A 12,038-nucleotide genomic window follows, 5' to 3' on the forward strand; every position below is an offset into this window, starting at 1 on the left:
ATTTGCCATAGTGGATTTTGCAGTCTTACAAAGTCTTGCTTGTTGTAAACATCACCTGAAAGTTCTTTCAGGTTCAGGATCAAAGTCTAAGAGATGTTCTTTGTCTCTATTCCTGCGCATACACAAGCAGAAAACAAGAAAAAATGGGACTCTCTACGTCAGAGTGTAGAGAAGTCCCTGTGAGGTAACCTGTGTAAAATAATAAAATAAAAATACTAAATAAATAAATAAATAATTTCGAAAATAATAACTAAAATTAAATAAAAAAATTTCAAAAATTAAAAAAGAAAAATAAACAGAAAAAATTAAAATAAAATCAACTGGGTAACACTAAACTTAATTTCAGAAATTAAGAAAAATTATTAATATTAAATTATTAAAAAAAATTTTAATTTTTTTATTTAAAGACAAAAATAAAATAAAACTAATTAAAAAAATTTAATGGCAGGAAAAAAAAACGAAAATAAAAAATAAAATAAAAATAAAATAAAAATGGGATAAAATAAAATAAAAAATAAAAACGGACTAAAAAAATAAAACGAAACAGTAAGGGGGGAACGAAAAAAAAGGAAAACAGGGAGGGGGGAAAGTAAACGAAAAGGAAGAAAAAAAATAACGAAAAGGAAAAAAATAACGTAAAAAAATGTAAAATAAAAATTAATAAAAAAAAAATATATATATAAAAAAATTATCTAATCTAAGCAATCAAACAACGAATAGTTGTTAATCACTATCAACCCCTGACAACGGCGCCAAAAACTTGGTGCGGTATTTACAACCACACTACTAACCGGCAAGTGCACCGGGTCATACTAAGTAATACTTTACGTGAGTAAGGGTCGATCCCACGAGAATTGATGGATTAAGCAACAATAGCGTTTGATAGGATTAGTTAGACAAACAGAAAATAGTGTTTGGAAGTTCAAAAGTATTAAACAGTAAATTTAGAATATTAAAGATAGGCAGATAAATAAGTTGGGAATAAAATATTGAGAAAGTAGTTAAGGTTTCAGAGTTATCTATTTTCTGGATTGACTTTTCTTATTAACTATTTTAATCATGCAAGATTTAATTCATGGCAAACTATTTGTGACTATACCCTAATTCCTTAGACCTTCCTAGTCTCCTCTAAAATTCATCAATTGCCAATTCCTTGGTCAATTAATTCCAATTTAGAGGGTGATGATCAAATTCCAGTTTATATGCCACAAGAATCCTAATTGTCCAAAAATAAAGGGATTATATGTCACGTATCCCGTTAAATACAAACAATTAGAAATTTAGGATAATATGTTTTCAAGCTATTGTTCAAGTAAAGAGCTTTTCCAAGTTATACAAGAACTCAAATAGAACATGGGTCATACTTCCGTTCCACCCAAATTCATAAAATACAGAACAAAAACAATTATTGAAATATAAATCAAAACATGAATTAAAATAGAAAAATAATATTATCAATCCATACAATAGACAGAGCTCCTAACCTTAACAATGGAGGATTAGTTGCTCATGGAATATGGAATGTAAATTTGTATGGAATAATGTTGTGGAATGTTGTTCTGGAACCACCCTATTGGGATCCCTTTTATAACTAATTTTAATAATTTAAAAATCAAATTTCTAAAATTAAAATTAAAATAATATCTTTTCCTAAAATAAGAATTGAATTTAAATTCAAATTAATTAACAAGTCTTCAGCTGATGGGTGGGGACCACTTGATTTGTCCCTTCTGCAGCTTCTAATCTGTGATTTCTGGGCTAAGAACTGGGTCAAAACAGCCCAGAAATTGCCCCCAGCATTTTTCTGCGTTTTCTGCACGTGGCGCATGTCACGCGTACGCGTCGGTCACGCGCACGCGTCGATGGTCCTTTTTCGCGAGTCACGCGGACGCGTCGGTCACGCGTTCGCGTCATTTGTGCAGATTCCAGTCCACGCATTCGCGTCAGGCACGCGATCGCGTCATTGCGAATTCCTCCATTCCGTGCGGTCGCGTGAGCCATGCGTCCGCGTCGGTATTCGCTGGTCATCTCCTTGGTTTCTTCTCTTTCTCTGCAGAAACTTCATCAAATCCATCCGAATACTACCTAAAATGAATAAAATTGCACAAAACTCAAAATAGCATCCATAGTGGCTAAAATATAATTAATTCTTAATTAAACTCAACAAGTTAGATGCAAATTCACTAGGAAAAGATAGGAAAGATGCTCACGCATCACATGCTACTCAATGACCAATGCTAAAAATCAATTTTTTGTGACGTCTTGAAGGCAGCAAAGTTGCCAGATGGCTCTGCTTCAAATATTTCTCGGTGTGTGAACCTTTTGGAGAGAAGAATATCTGGTTATAAGACTCATGATGCTCATTTCATGCTTCACTATTTGTTACAAATTCCTATCAAAGGAATACTTCTAGATCAAGTTGCAGTTCCTTTGATTTGACTTAGCTCATTTTTTCGTCAATTGTGTCAAAAGTCTATCACATTACAAGAGATAGATCAATTAGAAGAGGATATTGTCACAACATTATGCCAATTAGAGAGGATCTTTCCTCCTTCTTTCTTCGACATAATGATTCATTTGCCTATTCATTTGGCTAATGAAGTGAGATTGGGAGGTCCAGTTCAATTTCGGTGGATGTATCCTCCCGAAAGATACATGTGTACTTTGAAGTCCTATGTTCGAAACAAAAGTCATCCTGAAGGATCTATTGCAGAGGCATATTTGGTTGAAGAATGTTTGACATTTTTCTCGCGTTACTTATATTCTGGTGTCCAAACAAAATTGAATAGACAACCCAGAAATAATGATGAACCTAATAATTCTATGATGGAAACTACAGATGCATTTTTGAATCTATTTCCAAAAAGATGTGTTCCTTTGGGTGCAAAGAAAGGTGAACCTTTTCTCCTTGATGACAAGTCTCGAGAGCAAGTTCATAGCTACATATTATTGAATTGTCACAAAATAGACGACTATGTTAGGTAAATCATACTAATTCTACTATATTTTGGTATTTTAATTAGAAATTGATAGGTCTATTTTATACTTACAAATATTATACTTTTGAGTTTTAGTGAGCATGAGACTTATCAACAAGGAACACGATGGATGAGAGCTAAAAACCATAGCAAAAACTTTCCTACATGGTTTAAAACACGTGCTTTGCGGCATGATGTTCCAAATTGGATAAAAGAGCTCTCTAGAGGACCAACCCAATGTGCAAAAAGATATTCTGGTTATTTTATCAACGGATATAGATTTCACACTAGGCAACGTGAGATAAGACGCAAGACACAAAATAGTGGTGTTACTTTAGTAGCATTAACGACAAGCTTTGCAAGCACAAAGGATGCAAATCCAATTCATGAAAATGTTTCTTATTATGGTAGAGTGAATGATATCATTGAGTTGGACTACTATGGAAATTTTAAGGTTATATTGTTCAAATGTGATTGGTATGAGGCTAGGGAGGAAGCTTATGGCTCGACATATGTGCATTTTAACAAAAAGTGCTATCAGGAAGAACCTTTTGTATTGGCATGTCAAGTGCACCAATGCTTCTATGTGCAAGATGCATTTGATAAAAATAAACATTATGTAATGAAGACTGTTCCAAGGGACCTATTTAGCATAAGTGATCAAGTTGCCATTGATGCTGAAGATACTTATGAAAATGAGCCATTTGATAATTCGATGGTTCCTTCTATACCTAATGATGATGGTGAAGTAGACTTGGTAAGGAATGATTTGAATGAAGTTCTGGTCGATGTCACAAAAGAAGTCTATTTTCCCAAGAGTATAACACAGGATCGGATGAAGAATATGATTCCGAAGACTTTTGAGTGACTTGTTTCCCTCTTTTATGGTATATAAGTCAAATTTATCGCTTTATGTTAGCAGTTTTCAACTTGTTTTTCCTCTTTTATGTTCTGATTGTTGCTTCTTAGAATTTTCTGAATTTTTCTGCATCTTGATTATGAGTTTGTGTGGGACATATTTTTCTGCATTTTGAATTTTTCTGCATTTTTCTGCCTTTTGAGTGAAGAATATGATTCTGAAGACTTTTGAGTGACTTGTTTCCCTCTTTTATGGTATATAAGTCAGATTTATCGCTTTATGTTAGCAGTTTTCAACTTGTTTTCCCTCTTTTATGTTCTGATTGTTGCTTCTTAGAATTTTCTGAATTTTTCTGCATCTTGATTATGAGTATGTGTGGGACATATTTTTCTGTATTTTGAATTTTTCTGCCTTTTGAGTGAAGAATATGATTCCGAAGACTTTTTGAGTGACTTGTTTCCCTCTTTTATGGTATATAAGTCAGATTTATCGCTTTATGTTAGCAGTTTTGAACATGATTTACTGAATATTGTGATATAGAATTTGGTAATTGTTTGTTATGGTTTACCTCTTCCCCTTATTAGATGCATATGCAATTGTATTTTATGGCTGTTTTAATATTTTTATACAGCAACTTAATGGAAAACGGAGCAACTTCAAAGAGGAAAAGACTGGTAAAAAAGTATCAAACTCATGCAAAAGTTAAGGAATTTGAAATGAAGGAAGTATCTTCTGCTGCGAAACTAGTTCGAAATTTTATAACTAAAGGTGATAAAGGAAGTAATCAAGCCAAAATAGCACAACAGCCTAAGAGAAAAATTTCAGAAATTGGAGACAAATATAGTAGGGAGAATTCAATGGAAGGGAGAAAAAAAACACTTGTAGACAATGTTATGAATCGGTCTTTGAGGTCTTCCCATAACCAAGTGAGGAGTAATGTTCAATTAGAAGAACAACCAATTCCTAAGAAGATGAAGAGCAAGGCAAAGTGTCCAGCAATGGCTCTTGATGCCTTTTTGCATACTGAAAGAGTAGAAGTGGAAAGAGAAGAGGAAAATGACTTTGAGTCAATTGGTGAGGATGCTGGAGCTACTGAAAAAGAACCAGCTAACTTGACAAACTTAAAAAATAACTTAAAGCGTCCAGCAATGACTCTTGATGCTTTTTTGGGTGACCAAGGAATTCATGTGGAAAGAGAAGAGGAATATACTGAAGTTCCAACTACTGAGGATGCTAGAACTAGGCCATCCCCGAATAATGGAGAAAATGTTCATATCCCCTCTGAGGAAGATTATATTGGTGAACATGAAAGTGACAATTTTGATGTAGAAGGAGATTAAATTATGGAAGAGGTTCATGTAGAAGGTGATGTAATTTATTTTGTTGCTATTTGTTTTACATTTTCTTTTTATCTATGAGCATGGGGATGTCCTTTCCATACCTTTCACGGTATCCCTCTCCATATATGATTCACCGCTGTCTTTGGTTTTAATTTGTACTATTTCTCAATTTTTAATTTAGATACTTCAAAGGTTAAAAAGACTCATGGAAAAACAAGATGCCTAAAGATTTATGCAAGAACTTGGAAAGAAAGGGAGGAAGTGACTTTTGATCAGGGAGCAGCCGTGGAGCCAACTGCTCAAAGAGTGAAGGATTTAACTAATTTTATTGGAACAATGGGAAGGAATAGTGATTTTATTACCTTGATGTACACTAATTGAAAAGCTGTGCCTAAGCAAATCAAAAAGCGCATTTGGAAGTATATTAATGTAAGCTCCATTTATCTTTATGTTTATGCCATATGTTAATAATCTTTTTATGCATATAATATGATGAAATTGATGTGTTTGTAGTCAAAGTTCATTCTTCCAAAATCTTCAAAGTTATGGGTGATGACTGGTGTTCAAGGAGCATGGAAGCGTTACAAAACAAGAATAAAAAAGAAGCATTTTGAACCATATTCTGGAAATATTGAGGATATGTTGGTGAATCGTCCTTTGAAAATTCCAGAAATACAATTTCGGAAGCTAATTGCATATTGGAGTATTCCAACTATCAAAGTGAGCTAGAGGATTTCAATTATTATTATTTGATATGATCAAGTATAATTCTTTCAATTTTTATATTTTTTTCATCATTGTTTATTTTAAACACAGGCCATGTGTGTTATAAATTCTGAAAATCGCAAGAAGCAACAATGGAGGCATAAAATGGGACCAATCAATTTTGCAAGAGTGCGTGTTGATTTGGTAAGGTCACATTTGAGTTAAAATTCTCTACTTGTTACTTCTCCCTAATTTTAGTATGTTATAACTTTGTAAATGTTATCTTGATCTATAGCGTGAGAAAAAAGAGAACAAAGAGAAACCAAATCAAGCTGAAATGTTTGTTGCAACTCGGAATGGACTAAAAGGGAAAACACTTGATGTAGAAACACAAGCTGTTATTGTAAGTTCCTCTATAATTTTCTTGTTTTAGTTGTTGTTTTATGACTGTCATGGATGCTTTTTTTTTTTGCTTTTTTATGGCTATCATGATTATTGTTATGGTATCTATTTTATGGCTGTTTCATGGCTGTTTTATGGGCTGTTTCATGGCTGATTTAGTTGCTGTTTTATGGCTATTTTATGCATATTTTATGGCTGTCATGGCAGCTATTTTATGACTGTTTTATGGCTATCATGGTTGTTTTAGTATCTACTTTATGGCTGTTTTGTGGTTGTCATGGTTGCTGACTTGCTGCTTTCTTTTTTATGGCTGATTTAATTGCTGTTCTATGGCTATTTTATGCCTGTTTTATGACTATCGTGGTTGTTATTTTAGTATCTACTTATGGCTATTTTATGGCTGTCATGGCTCCTATTTTATGGCTGTTTCATAGCTGTTTTATGGCTGATTTATATGTTGTTCTATGGCTATTTTACCCATGTTTTATGGCTATCATGGACTGCTATTTTATGGTTATTTCATGGCTGTTTTATGGCTAATTTAATTGTTGTTTTATGACAATTTACAACTATGTTTTATGACTATCATGGACTGCTGTTTTATGGCTCTTTTATGGGTGTCCTTATTAGTTATCAATAGATTTTTGGATTCTTTCATTGAATTTTTATCACTAAAAATAGACATATCATATATTTGTGTGTATAGGATAAACTTGATGATCTCCAAGAAGCTGGAGAAACTCCTACTAATGCATTTCAAAAAGTTTTTGGTAAAGAGAATCCAGGAAGAGTTCGATGTTATGGAAGAACTGTTACAAAAACTTCTCTTAAGAAAAATAAAGAAATAGATGAAATCAAAAAACAAAGTGAAGAGAAGGTAACAACTTTAAAAACTGAATTAGACGATCATAAGCAATGACTGCAAGGATTGGAAGATATTGTGAAACTTATGTTGCAACAAACTTCTCCTGGTATGAATGTTGATGAAGCGCTTTCTCTCTTGTGATCTAAGCAATCGTCTGCAAATAGTGCACAAGATCCAAATTTAGTTCCTCGGCATTCTCCTCCATCGACTCATATACCAAATCATGATTAGATATATGTATGCTAAATTGTTGTACCACTTGAGTATACATATTATTGTATAGCTGATGTTTTTACTATAATTTTTTTGTTCATTTAAATTTGACTACAGCTTTCTTATTGTTGGAGGAAGTTTTCTGAAGACATAAAGACAATTCTTGCCACAATGGTGAAGCACAAAGTCTTTTTGGTTTTAAGTGGACAACTTAGTTTCTTTTTTGTTTAAGTTCATTAGCAGAAAAACATGTATTTTGCTTACTTAGGTTTATTATTTATTTGACTTGGTAACTTATTAGCAAGTATATATGTTAATTGGTACTTGGAAGACCTTTCTATATATATATATATATATATATATGCAATATATATTATTATCTTATTCAAATGCGGGTGTTATATATTCTTCAAATGTCATATAAATATAACAAAGATAAAAAAATATTATTTTAGATATTAAAAAAGAGAATCTAAGAAAAATTCAATAAGGTGTTGCTTTAGGTATTAAAAAAAAGACAACTATAAATAAACCTACATAAGTGTTGCATTAGGTCTATAAAAAAGGTAACTTAAAAAAACCTGGACAAATATTGCTTTAGGTGGAGGAAAAGGCAACTTAAAAAAACTTGCACAAGTGTTGCTTTAGGTATATGAAAAAACAACTTAAAAAACTCTGGACAAGTGTTGCTTTATATATTAGACAATACAACTCGTAAAAAGTGTTGCCATAGCGTTTCATATAAAGCGTTGTGTTTGGGTGCTCTAAGGCAACCCTTTCGCGGAGTTGCTTTATTTGCAGAAAAGGTAACGTTTTTTGAAGGTTGCCAAAAAAAGGGTTCCTTTAATATATAAAAGCGTTGCTTTAGACCAAAAATAACGGCCGTATAGCCAACCCCTCAAAAAGCGTTGCCTTTTGTCAGAAAGTGTTACCTTTTATCAAAAGCAACACTTTCTCTTATTATAAACAACGTTTTTAAAGAGTTGCCTCAATTCGAATTTGTTGTAGTGATTGTACAATAAACCTATTGTTTCCTCGTACTTTTCCATATGTATATATGTTTACAAGACACGTTTTCATTGCTTGCTTTTCTTTTGCCTAAGGCTTCGGCCATTTCTTTTTTTTTTTTTCCTTTTGAACAATAATAATAATAATAATAATAATAATAATAATAATAATAATAATAATAATAATAATAATAATGATAATTTTTTATTAATTTTTTTAAATATTTTATTATAATAAAAATTATTTAAAATTTTTAATAAATTTTAAATTTAAAATATTATAAAATTTAATTTAATTATTTTTTAAAAAATAATTTTTTTTAAATAAAATAATAAATCATAAATAATTCATTATTTAATTTTCAAAAACTCGAAATATTATAAAATAACTATTTATATCTATCAAAAAAAATAACTATCTATCTTGACTGTTGTTGGTTAATACTTAATACTGTAATTATTAATTATCTTTAAACCATAGCATAAACATAAAAAAAACTAATATTAATTGATATAAAATTTGATTCTCTATACATTTTCTTAAAATTCAAATCTATTAAATTATTACAATATCCAAACACTAATTTTCTGTCTAGTTATTATTAAACTATTACATTATCTCGAGTAGCTTTCATGCATGCTCTGATAGATTTGTGCTCCAAAATATCTTATAGTTTGTTTGGAAATTTATAAAAAAAAATTAAATAGTCTCTTTTCTTAAAAAAAAATAAAGTAAAAATAATTTGATATTTGATTATCTCATGTAAAAATATTTTTTTTATTTATAAGTATTAATTATATTTAGATACAATAATATTAAAAATTCCTTTTGTTTATTTATTATGTTAAAATATTTTATTTTTAAAGTAAAATTTTATTTTAAGAAATATGTTTTTTAATTTTTTTTATAGTTTGTATTTTTACTATTAAAAAATTTGCTAAATATACTTAAAAGAAAGCAAAACATCTTGTTTTCACTAAAAAAAATTAATAACTTAAGACATACAAACAAATTCTTATTTTACTTTATAATTTAGCAAGTTAATTTCATGTATGAGTAAAAAACCAGCAATAGGATATTGTAAGTATAACAGTAAAGTATTCATCACTCAATTTCTGTTATTGTCCACCTAGTCGAACCAATAAAAAACAAGTTCCAGCTCCACTTGCCATAAGAATAAAGCTGTTCCATCAATCGATAGGCGTCGCAAAGATTCTAAAGAGCAGACGAATTTCTATAAACTAACGTCTTCATCGTAGAGTTCACCAAATTTAAAATTTAAAACTAAAATATTTAAAATAAAACAAGAAAATAAAAAAAAATTGGTAAACAACAATTCAAATATTAATATGACAATAAATTAAATCAAATAAAATATAGTTAAACTAATTAAATTAAGCTATTATATAACAAATTAATTATAATTATTTGGTTCAATAAAATAATTTATATAAATAAAAAATATCTTATAAATATGTTATGTAAAAATTATATATTTTTAAAAATTATTAATTAAAATACACAAGATGAAAAAATTAATACAAATTAAAACAAAATTAATTCATTTATTTCAATCAAATCAAATAATTAATATAAGAGAAATATTACAGGCACTACAAAAATAATCACTTTTAGCGGCCATTTATTTTATTTTTAGCGGCAATAAAAATAGCCGCTAATACATTTACCGGCAATTAGATATTAGCCATCTTATGCTTCGCCGCTAAAAGGTTTTAGTGGCCATTATAACATTTGCCGGTAAAAGACCATTTTAATGGCCGCAAAAAGTATATAACTTTTAGGGACAATTTTCTCGACAATTTATATAACCACTAAAAGTAATTCTAAAATGGAAACATTGTTTACTTTTAGTTGCCATTACTATTGCTGTTAAAATCTATTTTACCGACAATTTATATGGTCACTAAAAAAATTCTAAAATTATACTATTATTCACTTTTAGTTGCCATTACTATTGCCGCTAAAATCTTAAGACTTTTTTTTTATTATATTCACTCTTTTAGAAATAACAACCTATCTTTTTTCTAAAATTTCAAATTATTTTTACAAACAATTATTATTGTTATACATAATACAAATATACTAAAATTAATTACTACAAAATAAAACATTTCATTAAATTCAAAATATTTATACACAAATTTCTCTTAAAAAGTAATAAAGCATAATACAAATTTATACTATAGTTACAATCTACATACAACCAGTCCATTAACCATTATACTATAGTTACAATTTAACTGCATCATCCAAAGCATATATGAGAATCAAAATAATTGTGACAGCAAAAAGTAAAATTCATCTTCGTTTCTGCTTGCTGCTTTTTCTCTAAGCCTCTGCAAAAATAAGAAAAATATAAGGAGAATCTCAATTCTAACCGCCACCTACTAATATAAGTATTATGTAATTTACACATGAGAATTACACAATCAGTAACCAAATAAGATCACCACAAACTATAGTATGGCATTAGCAAGGGTTAGCACTTGCAGCATGGATTTTAATGAGTCTATAACACCCTCCTATTGGAACCTGCAAAGTCCATTCAAATTTTTAGAAAGCTTGCATGAATAATTTGCAGCTATTCATATTCATCATGAGTGATGGACAAAAAACATCAATGAAAGAAATAGTAGCCATGATTTTCCCTAAAAATGGCATCTGGGTTCAAGTGTAGCAATGGTTCCTTGATGAACTGATCACTACAAATGTGTTTAGATAAATAAAAAATTTTAAAATTTGAGAGAATTTTTAAATGCTATTAAATTTAATTCATCAATTGAACCTGCTTCATTTACAAAGTTTCATTTTCCAAAAATTAAACTTAGTAAACATAAACAAGGAGAAAATTATAAAATTCAAAGAACTCATATTCCTTTGAGGCATTTCATCAAACACATTCATTACACGAAAACATTCCTTACTCACAATCCCTTCACGCTACATCTTTACTATCAATCAAGCAATAATCTTGTGCATCTATGAAGCAATAACTATGAAGCTAAAATGAACCTAACAAGCAACATGCAAAATCAGAAAGCAAATTCAAACGAAGCAAGCAACATAAATTCAAAAAATTAGAAAACTAAGCATAAACGAAGCAAGCAAACAGGACAAAAGTAATAACACAGAGAGAATCACAGGCTTCTAAATATTCAAACCAAAATCGAAAAAATAAAGGAAGACCTACTAGCAGCAATAATCTTGTGCGTCTACACGTAAGAACGGCGGCTGTACAAGTGGCAGAAGTGTGGTGTTGCAACAAGAGCAGCAACGGTGGCTGGAAGACCTTGGCGACGTAGATCTGAGACGAACAAACGATGATAGCGAGGCGGATCTGTGGCAGATCAGATGGAAACGAAGTCCAAGGAGTCGTTCGCGGAGGAGATATGTTGACGAAAAAGGCGTTTACTCTCGATCTCAGAGGCAGAAGAGGAGCCTTTGCTCGATTCCAGAAGCCTTTGGAATGCAGCGGCGATGCCGACGGCGACGAGCTTAGAGTTTCGACGGGGAGCACTCTCTTCTATCTCCGTTTCACGCACTCTCCTTCCGTCAGTTAATTGGTCAATTGTTATGAAAATATTATTTTAGTAATACTACTACTAGCCATAACACTATTGCCACTAAAAGCTTTTTACTAAAAATTT

At 30.6% G+C, this 12,038-nt stretch overlaps 1 protein-coding gene across 1 annotated transcript; it reads left to right on the plus strand.

Annotated features, from left to right (window-relative positions):
- Positions 1 to 5,729: 5,729 nt before the first annotated feature.
- LOC107624536 (uncharacterized) lies at positions 5,730 to 7,203 on the plus strand. The gene is made up of 4 exons (XM_021113978.2): positions 5,730 to 5,897; positions 5,994 to 6,086; positions 6,178 to 6,285; positions 6,991 to 7,203. The coding sequence occupies exons 1-4, from the start codon at positions 5,730 to 5,732 to the stop codon at positions 7,201 to 7,203; spliced, it is 582 nt and encodes a 193-aa protein (XP_020969637.2).
- The last annotated feature ends 4,835 nt before the right edge of the window (positions 7,204 to 12,038 follow it).

The sequence above is a fragment of the Arachis ipaensis genome, chromosome B10 (assembly GCF_059453495.1).
Source record: "Arachis ipaensis isolate K30076 ecotype BB chromosome B10, ASM5945349v1, whole genome shotgun sequence".
Classification (NCBI taxonomy): domain Eukaryota; kingdom Viridiplantae; phylum Streptophyta; class Magnoliopsida; order Fabales; family Fabaceae; genus Arachis; species Arachis ipaensis.

Bases quoted from the DNA above. Each gene is read 5' to 3' on its own strand.
- LOC107624536 (XM_021113978.2), top strand. From the start codon at position 5,730: ATGACTGGTGTTCAAGGAGCATGGAAGCGTTACAAAACAAGAATAAAA. The intron at 5,898-5,993 runs GTGAGCTAGAGG...TTTTAAACACAG, and splicing joins GGAGTATTCCAACTATCAAA to GCCATGTGTGTTATAAATTC. The intron at 6,087-6,177 runs GTAAGGTCACAT...CTTGATCTATAG, and splicing joins CAAGAGTGCGTGTTGATTTG to CGTGAGAAAAAAGAGAACAA.